The following is a 19,637-nucleotide window of genomic DNA, read 5'->3' on the forward strand; positions in this document are numbered from 1 at the left end:
GGAGCAAGGATTTTATATCCAGTGACTCAGCAAACTTTCATTTAGGTCTCCTGTATACCAGACACTCTACTAGGTATCTTAGGACATAAAATGTCCCTGTTCTATTAAGGCCTACTTTCTAGGAAAGGGAAACAGGAAATACCATGTTTCCCAGAAAATAAGACAGGGTCTTTTATTTATTTTTCCTCAAGTAGACACCCTAGGGCTTATTTTCGGGGGATATATTATTTTCCCCTCAAAGCCTCAGCTTGCAGCATGCACAGGATGGCCGGGACCTGACAGGGGGAGTCGACCTTGTTGGTGGGGCTGCCCTCACCTTTCCGGTCACCTCTGGGATAGTAGCTGTCACTATGGGGCAGATGAGAAGGGCTGCTCGTCTGCTTTACTGCTCCGAGACAAAATGCATGGGTTGTGCAGATGCGCTGCGTAGCCACGCCCATCACTAGGTCTTATTTTCGGGGTAGGGCTTCTGTTGCACAAATGCTTAGAAATCCTGCTAGGGCTTATTTTATGGGTAGGTCTTATTTTCGGGGAAACATGGTAGTGAAGGAAATATCCCGCATGTACCATGAAGCAATGTGTTTTATGAAACATAAGGCAGGATAAGAGATAGGAAACGGCAGTAGGACAGGGCCACCCTAGGTAGGGTGCTCAGGTAAGGGCTTTTCGATGAGAATGATGGGGGGTAGATAGCTGGGGGTTAGGTCATCTAGAGCCTTCAAGGCACAGAAAGAGCTTTGGGTTTTATTCTGAGTAATCGAGGCCATTGATGTTTTTTGTTCAGAAGTGAGCCATGCTCTCACTTAGAATCAATAAGATCTCTGGCTAGCACGCGGAGAATAAACTTGGAGAGGCAGGAGTGGAACCGTAAGATCAATTTAAGATAGACTCTAAGATAGTGAAGGCAAGTTCATCCAGTCTAAATGCCTACAGACAGCAGTACTTAGAGGGATTCTTTTAATTAATTAAGAATTTAAAAGTATTTAAAAGCATCAATCAAAAGAGAGTAGTCTATAGTTTATTACACAAGTTTCTATGCCCTATCTGTAAATGATAATTGAGTTTTGAAAACAAGTCTCCAGTTTATTTCACCGAGAAGCTTATGATCTCTCTTAACCAGTATGATGAAGAGTTATCAAATTTATATCCCCGATTTGTGTGCCAGGTTGCTCTTGTCCCCGTATCTATGTTGGGCTGTTCCTTCTTTGCTTCAGCGTCCCAGTTACACAGGCGATTCTGAGGCTTGATTGTTAAATCAAGGAAAGATTGTTTTAAGGCCTCAGCTCTGTCTCTATAACCTGAGCACTTCATGGCGCTTGGCAGTTAATGTCTATGGCTGTGCTGGATAGGATAAGTGCTAAACTATTTTGGCAGACGGTTATTTCTCTCTTGGCCAGGAGCTGAAAATGGGTCTCCCATGGGGCAGAAACATGGACGCTCTTAAACAGTACCCCTGGCAATAGCAGCTCTGGGTTGTTACCGTTAATCACCTAGTGCCCAGTGGGGTTTGTAATTATCCAGTCCCTAACACTGCCATGTTCTCTGCCCTGACTTCAGCCAAGTTTCACCTGGACTTTGTGCCATGGCCAAGCACAATGCTTAACATTATGTGCCAAATGCAAAATGCGTTCCTTCCATTGTGCAGAAATACAAGGAGGTCCTGCTAAGGGGCACCCGGTGAGCATTTTCTTTGTCTTCTAATGGAAAAGAATCAATAATGAAAATGGGATGTAAGAATCCAGGGATCTTACTATGTTTTTGATAGAGGCCTCCTTTTCCTATTCCTGCCCCCCACTCCTCTGGAACACAATGAAATCCGATTTAATCACAATCACTGGGAGAAGGAAGGCAGGGAGGAAGTGCTGTGTGAAAATTGTGGTTCTTCGAAAGAAAGAGGGGAATCGGGTTAGTAATTGAAGGATGCTTATAATGTTAATTACATTTCCTAATTGTACTCTATCAAGCAGCTTCTTCCTCCTTCCTGTTTGCCATCTAGAGTCACTAGACGCCTTGTGCTGGCTGGTTGGGGCTTGGCCAGATGTGCAAAGAAAAAAAAAATCTGTAGACCTTAGGGATATATTTGATTCTGAAATTTCAATGTACTATAGAATTACAGCAAACATAATCTCAGATCACACAAGACTAGAGAGATCTATAGAGAAATAAGGTTCAATAAAGCTATTAATGATAGATGAGTATTCTCTAACTGTAGCTCCCCAAACCTTACATGTATCTTTAAATGGCTCAAAACTGTTAAGACTATTAGTTTGTCACATTCTCGGGTCCGTCATATGTGGACAAGCCCCTGCCCAATTCTAGGGGGGAGGGTTACTCACAAAGACAACAAAAGACACAAAAAACTTGTTCTCTGGTTGCTGGGTAGTCTTCACTCCTTCCAACAGTAGATATCTGTGCTGCAACTGAAGTCCTGACCTGGACTGATGCTTTTATGATTTATTTATTTACTTATTCATTCAATATGCTTTTTATTGAGCATCAACCTCGTGCCAATCATTGACCCCAGAAAAATTGTCACGAACAAGGGGAAAAAAAGTGTATTTATTTTGAGCATCTATGTTGCAGGCTGCAAACTGGCCTGTATATATTATCTTTATATATTATCGTTTCTAAATCTAACTGCAACCCCTCCAGGTAATTGTTATTAGCCGTGGAAATGGATCTCATCTTGCAGGGAAAATCAGAGGTGATCTGATTCCTAAGGAGGGCCATTTAGAATAAGGCCACTGTGTTGCCATTTACATCAAAACTAGAGCCCATGCTTTCTGCTTGACCTTCTGGTCATCACTGGACACCCCACGCCTTTCACAGCCTCTTTGTATGCTGCACCTTCTGTTTTAAATTCCCTTTGCCTTTACTCATTCTTCAAGGTTCAGATTAAGTGTCACCCACCTCTGAAGCCCTCCTAGATTCTCATGGGAAGAATCAGGTACCTTTCACCACTATTCCTATAATCAAAACCCAAGAATCCCTCTAAAAAGCACTTATAATACTGGATTCCCCAAAAAGCATACACTTTGAAATGATGCAGACCTACGTTATCATTCCAGTTTGACGTCTCACTGTGTGATGTTCATCGAGATTAAGTAACTTGTCCAAAATCTCATATAAACCCTAGGAGAAGAAAAATTTTACCTTGGTCATCAGTATTCCTTCAATGACCAGATTGTCAGGGGCCATATGTGTCATGTTGAGGAGTTTGGACTTTACATTGTAAGCCCTGTTTGTCCAGCACATAACAGAGTATTCCCTTGAGAACTTTAGCAGAGCCAGAGGATAATATAAATAACATTGCACCTCTGTTATCCTGCATGGTGATTCCTCACAAATCCCTGATTAGATCAACCCTGATACTCTCTGTTGCAGGAGGAAGTGCTATGGATCCTTCCTGGGAATTTAAATGAGAGCTGTTTTTTAGGATCACTTGTTCTTGACCTTGAAACTGAGCAGTTAGCCCCAATTGATCCTCTGTGGTCTATTCAATGAGGCACACCAGGCGCTATAGCAAACAAGGCCTGAAAGGTCCTGTCCAGACATTCCTGAACATGCCTGAAACTATACGTGCTATTGAGCCCTCATTTTTTTTAACCAGTGCTTAATATTATAAAATTTTAGAGCTGAAAAATAAATTAGCTCATTTTTTTGAACACTCCCATACCAAGGAAACTGAGGTCAAGTGAGGTGAAGTGGAGTGTTCCAGGTTAAATTCCATGATTTTCTCAGGTGAATGAGAGGTATGGGTCAGGGAGAAAGAAACATTTCACGTTACTTTGAATCTGGTAGACCCACTCTGGGTCTGCACTTCACCGCAGCTTCATGTTGTGGGCAGGCTGATGAAGGGCTAGTAACTTGATGAAGAAGCTCGTTTGATCTAGTAACGCATCTTGCTTTTAACAGTGTGAAGAAACCATCTGTTTTCTTACCACCAAGGAAATGCAGGAGGCAGGCTACACTTAGGGTGCTAAGTGGATGTGAGGGCTGCTGTCACCATAGCAACCAATTGTATGTTTAAGTTTTTTTTTTCAATAAGTCTTAATGATTCTTACATCCGAATATATCACTGAATTCAAACCTTTCTTCAGCCAACACCTTCCCACAAATATTTTACTTCAATTGCCTCTCTTCTTTTTATCCTGATCTAGTCTACTCAAGATAAAGAAGTGTTTTTCAAATATTGTTTTCCTTAATAGCAGTATTAACTTTTGAATGTCTGTTTATACCAGGCACCTTATGTGCTTGGCATCTACCTTGCAAGGTAGATAGTATTGTCCCCATTTTACTTGCTATTAAGCTCAGGGAGGTCAGGTATTTTTGCCATGTGTTTGGGAACTAGTACATGGATCTTAACTCTAGTTTCTCTGACCCAGGAACTTATACCCTTTCTACTCTGGCACACTCCCACTTTTACATGTCACCAACACCTTTGGATTCCTTCTGCTCACTGAAGTCATCAAATGGCTACATCAAGCCTGAAACTCCTCTAACATGTCACCAAGCTCCATTTTTCTCAACACATACTGCCTATTCTTATTTCTGAGTATTTATCATAGTACTCACATATAATATTATTCCTCTATTTCCCTGTGAAATCTCACCTTCTTAATTCTTTAAACCCCCTGTAATGATAATTCCCCTCCAGGAATACGTCCCTTGGCTCTAGTTATAAAGCCTTTAATCTATCTCTTCTCCATCTCTTACACTCAACCACTACAGCTTGATTTAACTATTCAGTTAGTCCTGAAATAAGATGTGCAATACAAATATTTGCATCTCAATTAATTCTTCCAGTGAATTTTATTTTTATTTTGGAGAAAGAGGACGTGGAAAAAAATTTTATAGGCATGACTTTGTCTATGAGATTGACTACAGACAATCATAAGAAAATGATCTTTATCTACCCAGCTGTGTTTGGGTGGAGCCAGGATGAGCAAATCAAATATACACCCCCTTCCCCAGTTTTACTGTTAGCTCATTTTCATAAGCCCACTTTCAAGTAGGGACTCAGAAGATTGCCATGGTGAATGTTCAGCCTGATAAATTAGTGTGTATGAGAATGGAGTAAAGATCTCCTCACCTGAAAGGAACTTTATGGAACACTATATCCTAGACTTTATAGTAGGCTTTTAAAAGTTATTTGCCCAAAGATACAAGAGTTTTCAAAGGTCAATATGGAAAACTCATGTTTATATGAAATTGTAGAAAATGAGATTACACATAAGTAAAATTTTTATAAACTCAGAGCCTTCCTCGTGTTAAGCTGAAATTACCACTTTAAACATTTTAAGCATTTTGGATAAAAATAATCTTGAAAAATGGTGTACACTTATCTACCTTCGTAAATAGAAGGTATATTTCCTTTTCTTGATGACTCTAGGTCATCACTGTAATTATTAATTACTGTGCAAGTTGGTCATAAAGTGTTAAGCATTAATTTACTGAGGCATTATTAGAATGAGCTCCCCTTAATACAAACTGATTTCAGATTGCTATCCTTTTTAGAGTATTTGCTTCTTTTTTTTAATCTATTTTGTGTCTTTGTAGCTATCCTTCATGGCTGCCTTCACTAGACCTATGCTATTAATTTCCTCATCTCCACATTTCATATGTGAGTTTTGACCTGCTATCCATCGATATGCCAAGTAAACAATTGTGCTAACATTATGTCTAAAACAATAGTAAATTGGTGTTAAATAAGAAATAATGTAGTCTTTTTATATAAAAGAACTTTAGTGTGTAATTATATGTATGCTATATGTTCAAAGACCTTGTTTCCTGGGTCTTGGCTGGGCACCGCAGAGTTCGGATTGTTGGGGCTGAGGATAGCCTTACAAACCACAATAGTATGGGACTGGCTGAGAAGAGATGACAATGAAAACTTTACTTGCTCACTGGAGCTGGTAAATATCTGTCTCAATACTGAGACAGGTTTAGTGGAGAATACTGAGAATTAGCGTACACGATAGCTCAGAGCACTGTTGCCAAAATCTACAGTTCTGCATTGCATATCTTATAAGACCTTTTTTAAGGTCATGCCATTTAACTTCATTAAGTTCATTTTCTCATGATTATCTCTTAGATCACTTCAAGCTTCAAAAAGTTTAATAATATTGGTATTTACCTTAGAGAGTATTCTGCCCTTTGCAGTATGTAGGCAGGTTGTTCTTTCACATTGATACTTCCTGAAAGGAAAAATGAGGCTAATGGAGACTCAAACTTTTATGCAGTTATGCATGCATATCTTCCCTCAATTTTTACCACCCAGTTCATTCTAGTTTCCTTAAAGCTGCTGATTACTTGGAGTTTGAACATTTACATAGAGTTCTCACTACCGCAGTAGGCATGAAGCCAAGCACCATGTGATCCGGAGCTCCCGGAAGGTGGCCTTTAATGGTGCTCTGTGCTCTTAGTGTTTTGGTCAGCTCCTCAGTTTAGCTTCTCTCTGTTTATCAAATACTTGCTAATAACAGATGGTCAAAAGTATGTTGCAGTTGAATCCACAGCGAGGATCTTTGAGAGATGGAATCAGATGCGGTAAACTTTCTTTGTTCCACCAAGTAAGCATATGATATATCTAGAGAAGTAGAAAAATTATTTTCACAGATTATTTAATGTGCAAAAGTAAAACCGTATCAGTCAGACATGAAAATACATTTTGTTAATCCCAGACTGTTTGTGTACTTTTTTTCTGTTTTCACATGCTGCATTTCCTGTTGGGTTCTAAGGATTTCATGCCTGAAATCATGTCTCCTGTTTCTCTCCTGGCTTCTCCATCACCACACCCACCGTGTTTCTTGGTGGAACTTGGTATCATGCTCTACATTCATAGAGGGATCCCTTAATTTGACGAGCTGGCAACAAAATGTGCAACACTTATTGACAGTAACTGAAAGGAGAAATGGCCAAGGAGGGAAAGGGGGACGGCTGTCAGACAGAAAATTTCATCCCATAAACTGAGCCTAAAGAAATACTTGGATAAAGAAACAAAAAGAGAATTGTGATAAAAATGGCATTCAGACTAATTTTCTTATCCCTATATAGCCTACTCGCTCCCTTCTCAACTGAGATCTTCAAGGGCAGAACTTTGCCATGTTCATTTTGGTGTCCATAGCACCTACTATTGAGCCTAGCAAATAACACTCAATCATTGTTAAAGGGTGAAAAGAAAGGAACCTCTTCCTACCACTGTGTGAACGTTTAGCCAAATAAATTAGTGTGTTTGAGAATGGAGTAAAGATCTTCTCGAATTTGTGGTAGGTGTAATTCTGGAGGAAATAAGTTGCTGACTATGCACTCAACTTTGCAGAACTAGGTTCTTAAAAATTCTTCATGATGAACTGTTAACATCTGTTGGGCTTACTCTTACAGCTTGGGTTCTGAGTTATGTAATCCTCATTTCCTTATTCACGATCTAGGAATAGTAGAGCCTAGTAATTCAGAGCAACAACTCTTTGAGATGCATTCTAAATTTTCCATTGTCCCCATTCATTTTCACTCTTCCACCATCTCTGCAGTCAAACCCAGCATATAAATCTATGTCAGGATACTATGGACAGTTCTGCTTTACAAATGAAACAAAACAGGTTAGGTTTTATCCAGATTAGTTAAATAATTTATTCATTCCTTCCAAACCTATGTACTGACAACCAGCTGTATACCAGGCACTTCTATAGGATGTAAAAAAATAAGACAGCCAAGAACCCTGCTCTCCTGGACATTAGGGATGGGAGTCAGGGAAACAAAGGAAAAAATGGATTTAAAAGATGGTATCAGACAATGATAAGCGCTCTGAGAAAACAGTGAAGGATCTGGGAGCGGGAAGGGTGTAGGATAGGAAGGAGGGACTACCTTAGAATGAACAACGTGATGAGGAAGGCCTCACTGAAGAGATGCTCTTAGAGCTGAGAGTCCTGCCTGGTGAGAAGCCAGCCATGTGAAGATACAAGAGAAAAAGGCACTAGTCAAAGGTAGAAGAACACAAAAAGGCCTCAAAGTAGGAACAAACTTCATGTGTTTGAATAACAAAAAAAGGGGGGTTTCTTCATGGGGAGGTTACCTGCATCAGAGCTGGGGAGGAGAGGCTAAAGATAAAGGGAGAGAGAAAGGTAGTGCCCAGATGACCTTGAGCCTTTTATATATGACCTTCTAATGTATTGTCCATATTTAAACGAAGACATTGATTTAAATATGGAAAGAGATGTTCTTAATAATTACACCATGACAACAGATATAAAGCAGGAATTTTAAGTATAAGTCTTGGAGTTACTCCACTTCTATGCCAGGGTAAGGAGTTTGAATGTTAATCCAATACAGTTGTGAACCCTTAGTTTTAAGCAGGAGATTGATATAATTGGATTTGCATTTCATAATGATCACTTGGACTGCTGTGTGTGAAGATTTAACTTCTGGAATGAGAGACCAGTCTCAGAGGCTAGTAACCCTGGCAAGAGGTGATGGTGGCCTACACAGCAGTAGTAGAACAGAAACAAAGTCGCTGATTCAGGATATATTTTATAGACAGTCACAGTCAAGGGTCACCCATAGTTTGGACATAGAAGTGAGGGATAAAGATCAAGGTGACTCCTAGGTTTTTGGCTTCAGCCTTTTGGTGGTTTGGGGTGCCACTTGCTGATAGTGGAAACACGGACAGAGGATTCAGTTTTGGAAAATGATGGGGAATGGGTGGAATCAGTGGTATAGTTTGGAATGTGTTAAGTTTGAGATTCTTGTTATAAACACTAGTGGAGATGTCAAATAAGCAGTAGGGACATACTCTTTTCTTACTGCGTTAAGAACTGCTTTCTTACAATGTTATCTGTATCCCCAATAAAACAATCTAAAATGACATTCTGATATTCTGTTAAAGTGATTTTTCACCCAACATCTTCCATTATATTTTGTTTTCACTATTTGGTGTTTGAAATTGCCTTTCTAGGAAAGTATAGACCTGGGTGAAATCATGTTTTCCCTTTGTTATTTGCCGACGGCTGGACGTATGACATTAACGGTTATCAAGTGCAGAAATCTGAAAGCGATGGATATTACTGGTTCCTCAGGTATGTATAAAATTGGCCAGAAAAATCAAGGGCACATTCCCAAATAAAATATTCCATCCATCTAAAATTATTTATGGCTATTGAATTATTTGTCCATAGTGGGGTGCTATAAAAAAAAGAGAGATTGCACATTAAAATGTTCCAAATCACCTCTTTTATTTACATTATTGTTATGAAATTTTTAAAGGGTATTATCAAATGGATTGACTTTAAACTTAGGTTCTTGTTTTTCTTTCTTTCCCTACCAATTTAGTTCTATCTCAAAAATACAGAACTAACCATCCACCCCTGCACTTTCAGCTGGTCAGTTGTTTATGAGGAAGATTCTTAGACTTTCAGCTATTTGTGAGGGCCACATGAAGATATATAGTTTGAATTTATTTCCCTTACCTGATCTGCAGAGAAAAAATCATGTTCCAAGATCACCTTTTGCATTCTTGAGACTTTTCTAACTAAAAATTTGGGTATCTGTAGAGTCTGACAGAAATAACTAAATAAATCAATGCTTTTTGAAATTTCTGAAAGGAATTCTTGAAGGAAATTTCTCTTGTGCTAACTTTGATAAGGAGGTGATAAGCCACCTCATGCTTCTTTACTCCTTTATTTAAGTTACTGTAGTTCTAGGGGGTTATTTATAATTTAATACATGAACATTGGCATAGTGGAAGAAAAATAATAAGCAAAGAGTAAGGAAGTCAGTAAGTGTTGAATTCAACAGAAATAAGAAATAGTGGTGGAGATATAGTAAAAGATGATGTTTGGGGAAAATCTATAAAGCTGTGGTTCTTCAGAACAACACAGAAACCCACATTTGCATCACAAAAACAGGGGACCTCTAAGTTCTGCTATAAAAATATCTCCTGAATATAAAAGTGAATAAAAAAGGAGGTACAAAAATAAACATGAAGGTTATGCACTCTTCTGTATAAGAATGAGGAATTTTAGAACATATATTCATGTCACTAATTTGCATAAAGAAATACTACAGTGATGCACAAACACTAAGGGGCAAAGAGGGATGGAGACAAATGGCAGAGAGACGTCTTATTGTATCCCTCCATCATCTTGGTTTTTGCATTATGCCATGATGTTCCTTTTTTAAAGTTCACAATACATAGTGTGTATGTGTAGCTAGATACACCAACAACAAGTAAATTCTACACTAATTTTGATTTTAAAAAAGTCTTGGGTCAATAAATGTTGAAGAACTTTAGATAAACAGTGTACTCTGCAAATTACTGTGCATTCTACTCTTTTTCACCGCATATGAAAAGAGATCAAATTTTAAGACAAGCAAACAGCATCAACATTGTAATTAAGTGCAGGGTTACTTTTTATTTATATGGAGCTTTTCATCAGAGGAGCGCCTGCTTTGCTAACACCACCTCATTAATCCTCACAACAGGCTTAGGAGAATCAACCAGGAGCCAGGAAATTATCCTTGCCACAAGCAGAGGAATGTAGCAGAGGATAATCCATGCCTCATTCCCATAGTTAATGAGAAGGCCGAGGCCTGGGGCTGAAGCACAAGTGTATCACAGAAGTGAGATTCTTCTTCAAAACATACTTCCCATTATTAAAAAATTTAAAAATAAGTGGGAAACAGACATTAACATTGCCCTATTACCTTGCTCTCCTCTCCATACTCTTATTTCCAGCCACAAAATACCTTTTATTCCTGGATGGAAATGTTTTTGAAATATACAGACCCATTTTTCTAGAGTTTAACACATTGACTGCCACACTAGAAAAAGAAAATTTTTCCTTCAGGCCATAGTGTTTTATTACAAAAATAGAATAAAAAATGAAACGATCCTTTCTAACTTAATGAAAATTTTGTTATTGACTTCTATTCATTTAATCCACAATTTTAGACTTAAATTGTCAATATTAATTGTAACAATAAGAACATCAACAGATAAGCTTTTCCCGAACCAGCTGCAGGGTTTTACTTCACAAGGCCCCGGGCTCAAAATTGGCATGAGTTAAATATAACTCACATGGCAGTTAAAGTGTTATAAAGCATTCACCTGCTCAAATAAATGAGTATTGCCATAATTTTGGCTTATTCTAAAGAAATAAAATTTATTACTATGAAAATAGAGGCAAAAGGAGACGGTGGTGCTACAGTTAGAGGGCAGCCAGAATGAAAAACAACCACAAAGATAGAGCAATGATTGATTTAACCATCTAGCACACCTTCAGCCCACTGTCAACCCTTCCAAAAGCCATGCATGCTTTGAATAAAAAGGCACAAAAGTTAGGCTTATTAGAAATTTAGTATAATAGTATATAATTTTCTATAATACTGTAACAATTTTTCTATTTAAGATGTGAGGTGGAAGGATAGGGATCAAGTCATCTCAACCAAAATTTGTTAACAAATTATCTGATCCCTTTTGCCCATAAACTAATAGGCCAACTACATTCTTCTCTTCTCATTGGCATCATATAGACAATGTCATATCAGGAGTCTTTTGTTGTGGCCATCTTTAAATATCACCCTTTTTATCATATACTCTTGTACATGCAATAAATTATTTGTAGGGATTCTTTCTTCAATCCGAGCTCCTTATCAAGCATCAACACTATGATTAAAATGGTGCTTTTCATTTTAGCACCTATTCCAGCAATCAAAGAAAATTCCAAGAACAATTTAGTTTTTGCTGTCTAATTTCTACTTGTGGTGATGCTACAGACCTGTGTCTAGATACAGTGTTGCTAAGTCTTTCACAAGTTTTAGTCTTTTTTTCTTCTATATCATTCTGAAGGGAACTGATCTTACTGCAATTATTCTTAGGTGTTAGGTGGACATTCCCTATAAATCACTTCTAACAAAATGTGTCCTCAAACCACCGTGCTAACAGGTGCATTACAGTTCTGGAATGGCTCTTGATAAACTAGTGGGTTTTCTCTGTTGTATTAAAAACAGTGAGATCAAGTGAATTCTTTTAGTTCATTCAAGATAAATTGCTTACATTTAAAGTAAGAAATTTTAGAGACTCTATTGCCCCCAAATAACTCATTTGAATTTAATGCTACTAACACCAAATGGTTTAAAATACCACTTTTCTTATTTAGTAAAAATTAACTATGGTTTTATCTATGCTTTTTACTATTACTTTCATTTTAATAAAATTGCCTTCCCTCTCCTAGATCCTTATGTCAAAGTGTCTCTGATGTGTGAGGGTCGAAGATTAAAAAAGAGGAAAACAACTACAAAGAAAAACACTCTAAACCCCGTGTACAATGAGGCTATAATTTTTGACATCCCTCCAGAGAACGTGGACCAAGTCAGCCTCTCCATTGCTGTCATGGATTATGATAGGTATGTGCATCTCTCTGCTCACTGAAGTGCGGCCACGTCTAGTCACATGCAGGCCAAATTCAACTTTCTGGGTTATTCTCTGCTACGGCAGGGTTTTTTGGGGTTTTATTTATTTACTTATTTATTTATTTATTTATTTATTTATTTATTTATTGTTTTTGTTTTGGTTTTGGTTTTGGTTTAGTTTTTCTAATTTTTATTAGAAATTGTACATTCTTTTTTTTTATTTCAGCATATTATGGGGGTACAAATGTTTAGGTTACAGGTATTGCCTTTGCCCCACCCAAGTCAGTTTCAAGCGTGTCCATCCCCCAGATGGTGCCCACTGCACCCATTAGGTGTGACTATACTCATCCTCTCCTTCCTCCTCCCACCTGCCCCACACTCGATGAATGTTACTACTATATGTGCACATAAGTGTTGATCAGTTAATACCAATTTGACAGCAGTTTTAATATAAATTGGAGGAAGGAAAATGATTCATTCAAAATTCATTGTTTGCTATGTTACAGTTTGGGGTTTTTATTTCCCCAAAAGAAGTCATTATTAAATTAAAAATCACCTGCAGCTGCTGAAAGAATGGGTCCAGAGGTAGTATGGACTACATTAAAGAAAGCACTATTGTAACGTCTTTTTACAGTAATAACAGAGATAACAATTAACAATTTGCGTTTCCAACTGGGCTGGAATATGAATATTACAATGCTTACCTGAGCTCTCTCACTAACTAGGCATATGAGAGGGCAAGTTACATAATCTCTTTGGAACTTACTTCCTGTTTGTAAAACTTAAGCATGACACAGAACTGCAAACAGTGAGGATTAAGCATGGAAGGTGAATATAGTGGCCATAGGAATGCAGCTTTGATGCTTTCACATTAAACTTAAAATGTTTTGTGGATAGTGCTTCCAGCTCACACCCTTGGAGTCACTTCTCCTTTCATAAAATAAACTGCAGCCTCGCCAATGCAGCCCTGAAAGCTCTTCAGGCTGAGGCTCCTACCTCTACCCTCCCACTCTTCCCTTGGTCTGGAATGTCCCCTGCTCTGTACCTCCCCCCAATGCTCCACAGCTCTGCAGACATGTCAGCACGTCTATTAAGTCTTTCTTGGCTGACCAACCTCTTCTTCCTCTGAACTCTTGTCCTACTAAAGGTTCATATCTCTTATTTGGCCCTTACTATATACTTCTTTTTATTATTTTCATTTTTATATTTATAAATTTTTGGAAAGGAATACATGTATCTTTAACCTACAAAATTATCAGCACATAAACAGTGCTTTATTGCATTTGCTTTGTTCTAATAATAAGGCAAGTGGGTACAGAGGAGACATACACAGACACACAGAAAGAGTGCCCATTTTACAGAATCATGAGAATGTTAGTAGCCAGGACTCTGTAACCTAGGGGCATTCATGTGTTATCCTCTGGCTCAGAGATAGGAAAAACAAAGCACTGAAAAATAAAATGATTTGCATCATCTATTTGAAATAAATTTATATATAAGTAAAAAAAAAAAACTGTGACTATTTAAAGAGAGAGAGAGAGAGGTCTTGAATTAGTTGAAATTTCCTACCCAAAAAATGCTGTAAACATTTTCATCAACAGTCCTATTCTGCTACTGATGCATTCACAGCAATGAATGCAGGTAGATACAATGGAATATTTGTCACCCAGGCAATTCTAGGGAAATAGATATTAATGAGATAAAACAGGAAGATAAAATTTTTATTTCTAAAAATATGCTTCTTTGGGGAAACTTCATATTGAGAAAAATGACACTAAATATACATATCTACACTGGTGACAAGAAGAAAGTAATGAAATGTCCTGATATCATTTAACATTCTCTTCAGAAATGTCTGACAAAATAACCCTGTAGCAACTCCTTTAAATTAGGTTCCTTTTTTTTTTTTTTTTTTAAGACAGAGTCTCACTTTGTTGCCCAGGCTAGAGTGAGTGCAGTGGCGTCAGCCTAGCTCACAGCAACCTCAAACTCCTGGGTTCAAGCAATCCTTCTGCCTCAGCCTCCTGAGTAGCTGGGACTACAGGCATGCACCACCATGCCCGGCTAATTTTTTTCTCTGTATACTAGTTGGCCAATTAATTTCTTTCTATTTACGGTAGAGACGGGGTCTCGCTCTTGCTCAGGCTGGTTTCGAACTCCTGATCTCAAGCAATCCACCCGCCTCAGCCTCCCAGAGTGCTAGGATTATAAGCGTGAGCCACAGCACCGGGCCTGGGTTCCATTCTTGAGAAGCAACTTACCATGCAGTCTTGAGCCAACTGCCCTGATTCAGCTCCTGCCTTTGCTTCTTACCAAGTATGCAAAGTCGAGCATCCCTGACTTTCTGGGCATTTAGTTTTTTATCTGTAAAATGAGATGATAATAATGATATCCATGGTCATGGTATGACGATTAAGTGGGTCAGTACATTTAAATTACATAGAACACCAGCACATAATAAGCTCTCAAAAATATTGACTATTATTATTTTGATTCATTGCTGGGAGAGCAGGACATGAATAGAAAATAGAAATGTTGTCCAGTGTGCTCTGTTATGCAATAATAAATCAAATGCCCCAGGGTTGAACATAACCATGCTCTGCTTCTAGTAGTACAAGCAGCCGCACACACTGACATATAGTTTAGAGTCAACTAAATATGCTCTTACACAAAAGACAATGGGTACTGGGCTCTTGGTGAGAAGTCTAAACATCATTACAAAACATTAAGCTTTGTGGAAACAACAAGATCTGATTTGCATCACTTACATTTAATAGGACTACTAAGAAAGAAACTCATCCTATAGGTAAGGACCTACTGGCATTTCTCATACACACTATTTTGATGATTGCGAAATGAGTTCAAATTACGGAGCGCTAAAATGGTTTGTGTGTGCTTCTTATCTAAATTCATTTTTGAACGTTGATATTGTTTAGTAAATTTCGTTTCGCTTAATCATTTTCATTTGACCTGAAGTAGTAAAATTTGCAAAATCACAGAATCTGGTGTTTTAATCATATGTTTAAAATTCTATCAAGACGTATGAAACCCCATCTATCTGTGAATGTTGGAAATGAAAGTATAATGTTCTACTAATCATAGGGTAGGACACAATGAGGTCATAGGAGTGTGCAGGACAGGACTGGACGCCGAAGGTCTTGGGCGAGACCACTGGAATGAAATGCTGGCCTACCACCGAAAACCCATAACACACTGGCACCCCTTGCTGGAGGTAAGCTGGAGAGTTCCTGACATCTGCCCTCTCTTGTCTCTTTTGCTTGCATATTCTTTATCTGCTAACCTTTATCTGACATTTTACATATTAACTTTTAAAAAAATAATGATAAAGATTGCTCTTGCCTTTGTCTCACAGTGTGTAACATTTAGTGTTCAGAGCTCCATGTGCGTTGTTGGATTTTAAAAACCACTAGACTTTCTGGCTTCATATTCCTGTGGACAGTAAGCCCAGTAAAAACTGCAAGTCTGTTATGTTCTTTGCATAGCCTGAAAAACTTAAAACAGTGAGTGCTGGGGCAATCTAGTACGTTTGTTATTAACTGGAAACTGAATTTTTGTGCTTCTCTTTTGTGAAAACAGCTGCCTTACTTAAAGTTCCCCATGATCCCTAAATGGAGGTACTGTCACCTTATACCAGTTTTCTATGTAAGGGGGCAGGTTTGTCTCCTTCAATTCTGGCCAGGAAGTAAAATGGCTCACAGATTTTAAAAATATTGAGGCATCAGTTTGCCTGAGTTCAACGCCTGACTCTACTGTGTGACTTCATATTGTGGAACTTTGGGCAAGTTACTTAACCTCTCCAAGTTTCGCTATGACTCTATCATAGTAGTAAACTCAGACTAAAACTAAATAAATGCTGATCTATCATAGTACTAAACTCAGACTAAAACTAAATAAATGCTGGCTATCAAGTGCTTAGCACAGAGTATCTCACAATGTTAGCAATTATTAAAACTATTATTAATAGTTATATTGACCAGAGGAAGTGTCAATACCTGTTTTCTGTTAGGATTTTTAGCCATGAAGTTCGTCATCAGTCTACTGAATACACCAAATGTCGCTAGGTTGGATGGCTCACTTTCCGAAAGACAGCTGCTAGAGCCTCTTGAAGAGTCACACAGGAAGTAGTTTATATGACCTGATCAGTTGAGAGGTTATGCATGTTCACAAAAAGGATGTATAGTAGATGATGGATTTTATGCACTTTAAGAAAAAGAATAGTTACCTGACCACATAGTAAGTGAAAAATACACCTACCATCTCCTCAGAGATAATATTCTGCTTCTTGTCCTGGCACTAGGCACTGGTTGAATGGGAGAGGCTGTGCAGTGTAATTCAGTAAAATATCTGTGGGACCAGGTTCTAATCTCAGTTTAGTCACAAAAATGTGACCTCGGCCGTGCTACTCAGTACATTGTGGGGAAAATTGGATGAACATTGTATGAACATTGCATGCTCAGCGTCGTGAATTGTCATCATAGATATATGTTTATACATGAATGCTCCAAGTTTTTACCTGAATTCATAATTTAGTGTATAATAAATCATAAAAGACAGACAGACAGACAGACACACACACACACAGATACCCATTCACATAGTGTTTTCCCCTAGAGTTTCAGAAGTATTGACAGAGGTATTCTCTGAGTAGCTCAAGCCTTGGAAAGTTATATTTTGTTTCAACAGTGGATATTGTCTAAAGTAGACTCTACTACTTATTATATAATTACTATTCTTTTTCTGTTCTCTTCTTTTTTTTTTTTAAGTTTGAAAAATGAATGTTAATCCTAAGAATCTAGGAAGGAGAGCAAAGTTTTGTTAAGCAGGGACCCACAATGGATGGAGAAGTGGGTTCTAATCTTTGTTCCTCTGGCTGTCTAATCCTGGGCAGGTAGCTCACTCTGTCTACAGCTGCATTTCTCCATATTTAATGAAAATGGAACCCCATGCCCCTATAGGCTTCACACAGATGATGCAACAACAATTGATATAATTTGAACAAGAACTTTTGATAATGAGAGGAAAGGTACTATATGACACAAGGCATATTAGTTATTTATAACTGTTTAATAAGCAATTATACACTCAGCTGATGATGGGAGCTGTGGAATAGGCATATTTGTGTCTGAGAACATGTGAATACTTTTCTGTGATAATAAATAAGATGTACAGGAAGATAAGCCACAATATGGGCATCAGAAAAAGATTCCAGATGTTTATCTGATAACTGAGTATCCAAGAACAAAAAGGTATAAATGTACTTTCTCCAGCCAAATATCTCCTTTTTTCTAATCCTTGCTCTTACATTTATTGGTCAAACAGAATATATATGGACTGGAGACCTAAGAACTGGCTAGATTTTGCACTATGAGAAAAATAAATGCATAATTTAAATTATATGAGTTCTTGTCAGAGAAGGGACAAATATGAGAAAAGAACAATTATTCAAGAATTGGGACAGGTGATAGAACAAAGACTAAAGCATCATTTAGAAAATATGGTTACTTTCACCTAGAGGATCACATTTATTTCATGGTAGTTAAACTTTTTAAATACACATAGGTATTTAAGGATCATGGGAAATTACCTTGGTTATTCAGATCTGCCAAATGTAGTCCTTCTCATCTTATTAACTGCTCCTGTAACCACCTCCTGCCTTAGAGCAAGTGGAATGGAGCCTCTCGTGTCCTGGAACCTCTGTTTTATTGCTCTTGCCTAGTAATTGCCCCTCACTCCAGTAAACCATTAATTATTTTAAAAAGAACTAAAAGCATGCCATAAAATGTGAAATGATTCTGCTGTCATAAACAGCTGTCTGTGCAGTGCTGCTCTGTGTACATCTGTGTACCCTGCTTTGCATAAATTCTGTATTTATGTCCCCTTGTGCCACCTGGGAAGGTATCAATAAGTCCTGAAGGGCAAGGGGAGCTGTGTATATCTTCTCTTCAGAGACTTGCGTATTGTGGTTGAATATTCACCATTAAAAGGGAGCAACAATTAACCACTGTATTATATTTCTGTACTAGATCACATATTGTGAAATTATTGTCTTTCAGTTACCTGGCCGGGCAACCAGTTTTGATAGTCAAGGATCCTGTCCATCTCCCAAACCACCTTCCACACCATAATGCCTCCAAAATAAGACCATTATAATAAAGATCTAAGACCATGTGCTCATTGGATCAGAAAAAAAAAAAAAAGTGAAAGATTTGATTTCTTCATTTAAAATATATCCATGGTAATGTACAAACTTGATGTGCAATTTTTATTACTTTTTTGTCTGTTTTCTTTTTTAACTTTGAACATCTGAATACCTTTTACTTCAATACACATAGTCCTTAGATGCATCCGGCATTTTACCCTTCCTGTCATATGCCTATTAGCTCAAAGAGTGTTTTACTATGTTGTAAATCTTTGCATAAGCAAAGAAATAAGTTTTTAAAGATTAATACTTATCAAAAATTAAACATAGTTTATGTTGCTATTGTATAAAGTAGCACGTCACAAATGTATGGTTTTGATTTTGTTGCAACTATGTTCATTTCCAATTGTGCACATGGTTCTATATAAACTTTAAAGGAAATTTAAACTTAACTTACGCAGCATTAAATCTTTGCACAGTAAAATTGATGTTACTTATCTGATAATATCTTCCTTTTATCTCAGCAAATTCTTTTCTTTGTGAGGTTTGGCTCTGCAAACCCTCAAACTTGTTCTTTAAAATATACAGATAAAGCTGTAAATTTAAAGAATCATTTTGAATATAAATTTCAGAAGTGATATTTAGTGATTGGAAAGTGGAAGATTGAGCCACTAATGGCTACTATTTTATACCGTCTTCTTGTTATATTAGTTCAAACATCTGTTGCACCGTTTAACTGATATTTTTTAAAATTCTAATAATCTCAAATGTAGCATTAGTATTCCGAAGTGAATAGAATCAGAAGTTCATTTCTAAAGTGTCTGTAAGGTTCTCAAATACTGTGACATGTATTTTTTGTGACATGTTATTTTTGTGACATGAAGTTACCGTGTAGGCCCTGTGTTTCTGGTAGATCATATTAACAGACACCAAAGGTACAACTAAACTATCTGTGCTCATTGTCGTTTAAATTGTACACAGTACTGGTGACTTTTAAACCCAATCATAAGCTAATCATTGAAACTGAGTATTTTCTTAAAGAAACGATGATTTATTTTTCCGCAAACTATAG

The 19,637-nt window shown here is 37.6% G+C and overlaps 1 protein-coding gene across 1 annotated transcript in view; it reads left to right on the forward strand.

Annotated features, from left to right (window-relative positions):
- Positions 1–19,343, forward strand: part of SYT10 (synaptotagmin 10) — a 56,731-nt gene extending 37,388 nt beyond the window's left edge. Inside the window, exons 4-7 of the mRNA XM_012782444.3 lie at positions 8,951–9,071; positions 12,228–12,399; positions 15,508–15,637; positions 18,480–19,343. Coding sequence (XP_012637898.1) covers positions 8,951–9,071; positions 12,228–12,399; positions 15,508–15,637; positions 18,480–18,551 — 495 coding nt within the window. The 3' untranslated portion in view covers positions 18,552–19,343. The remainder of the gene's footprint in view (positions 1–8,950; positions 9,072–12,227; positions 12,400–15,507; positions 15,638–18,479) is intronic.
- Positions 19,344–19,637: the final 294 nt, after the last annotated feature.

The sequence above is a fragment of the Microcebus murinus genome, chromosome 10, assembly GCF_040939455.1.
Source record: "Microcebus murinus isolate Inina chromosome 10, M.murinus_Inina_mat1.0, whole genome shotgun sequence".
In the NCBI taxonomy this organism is placed as follows: Eukaryota; Metazoa; Chordata; class Mammalia; order Primates; family Cheirogaleidae; genus Microcebus; species Microcebus murinus.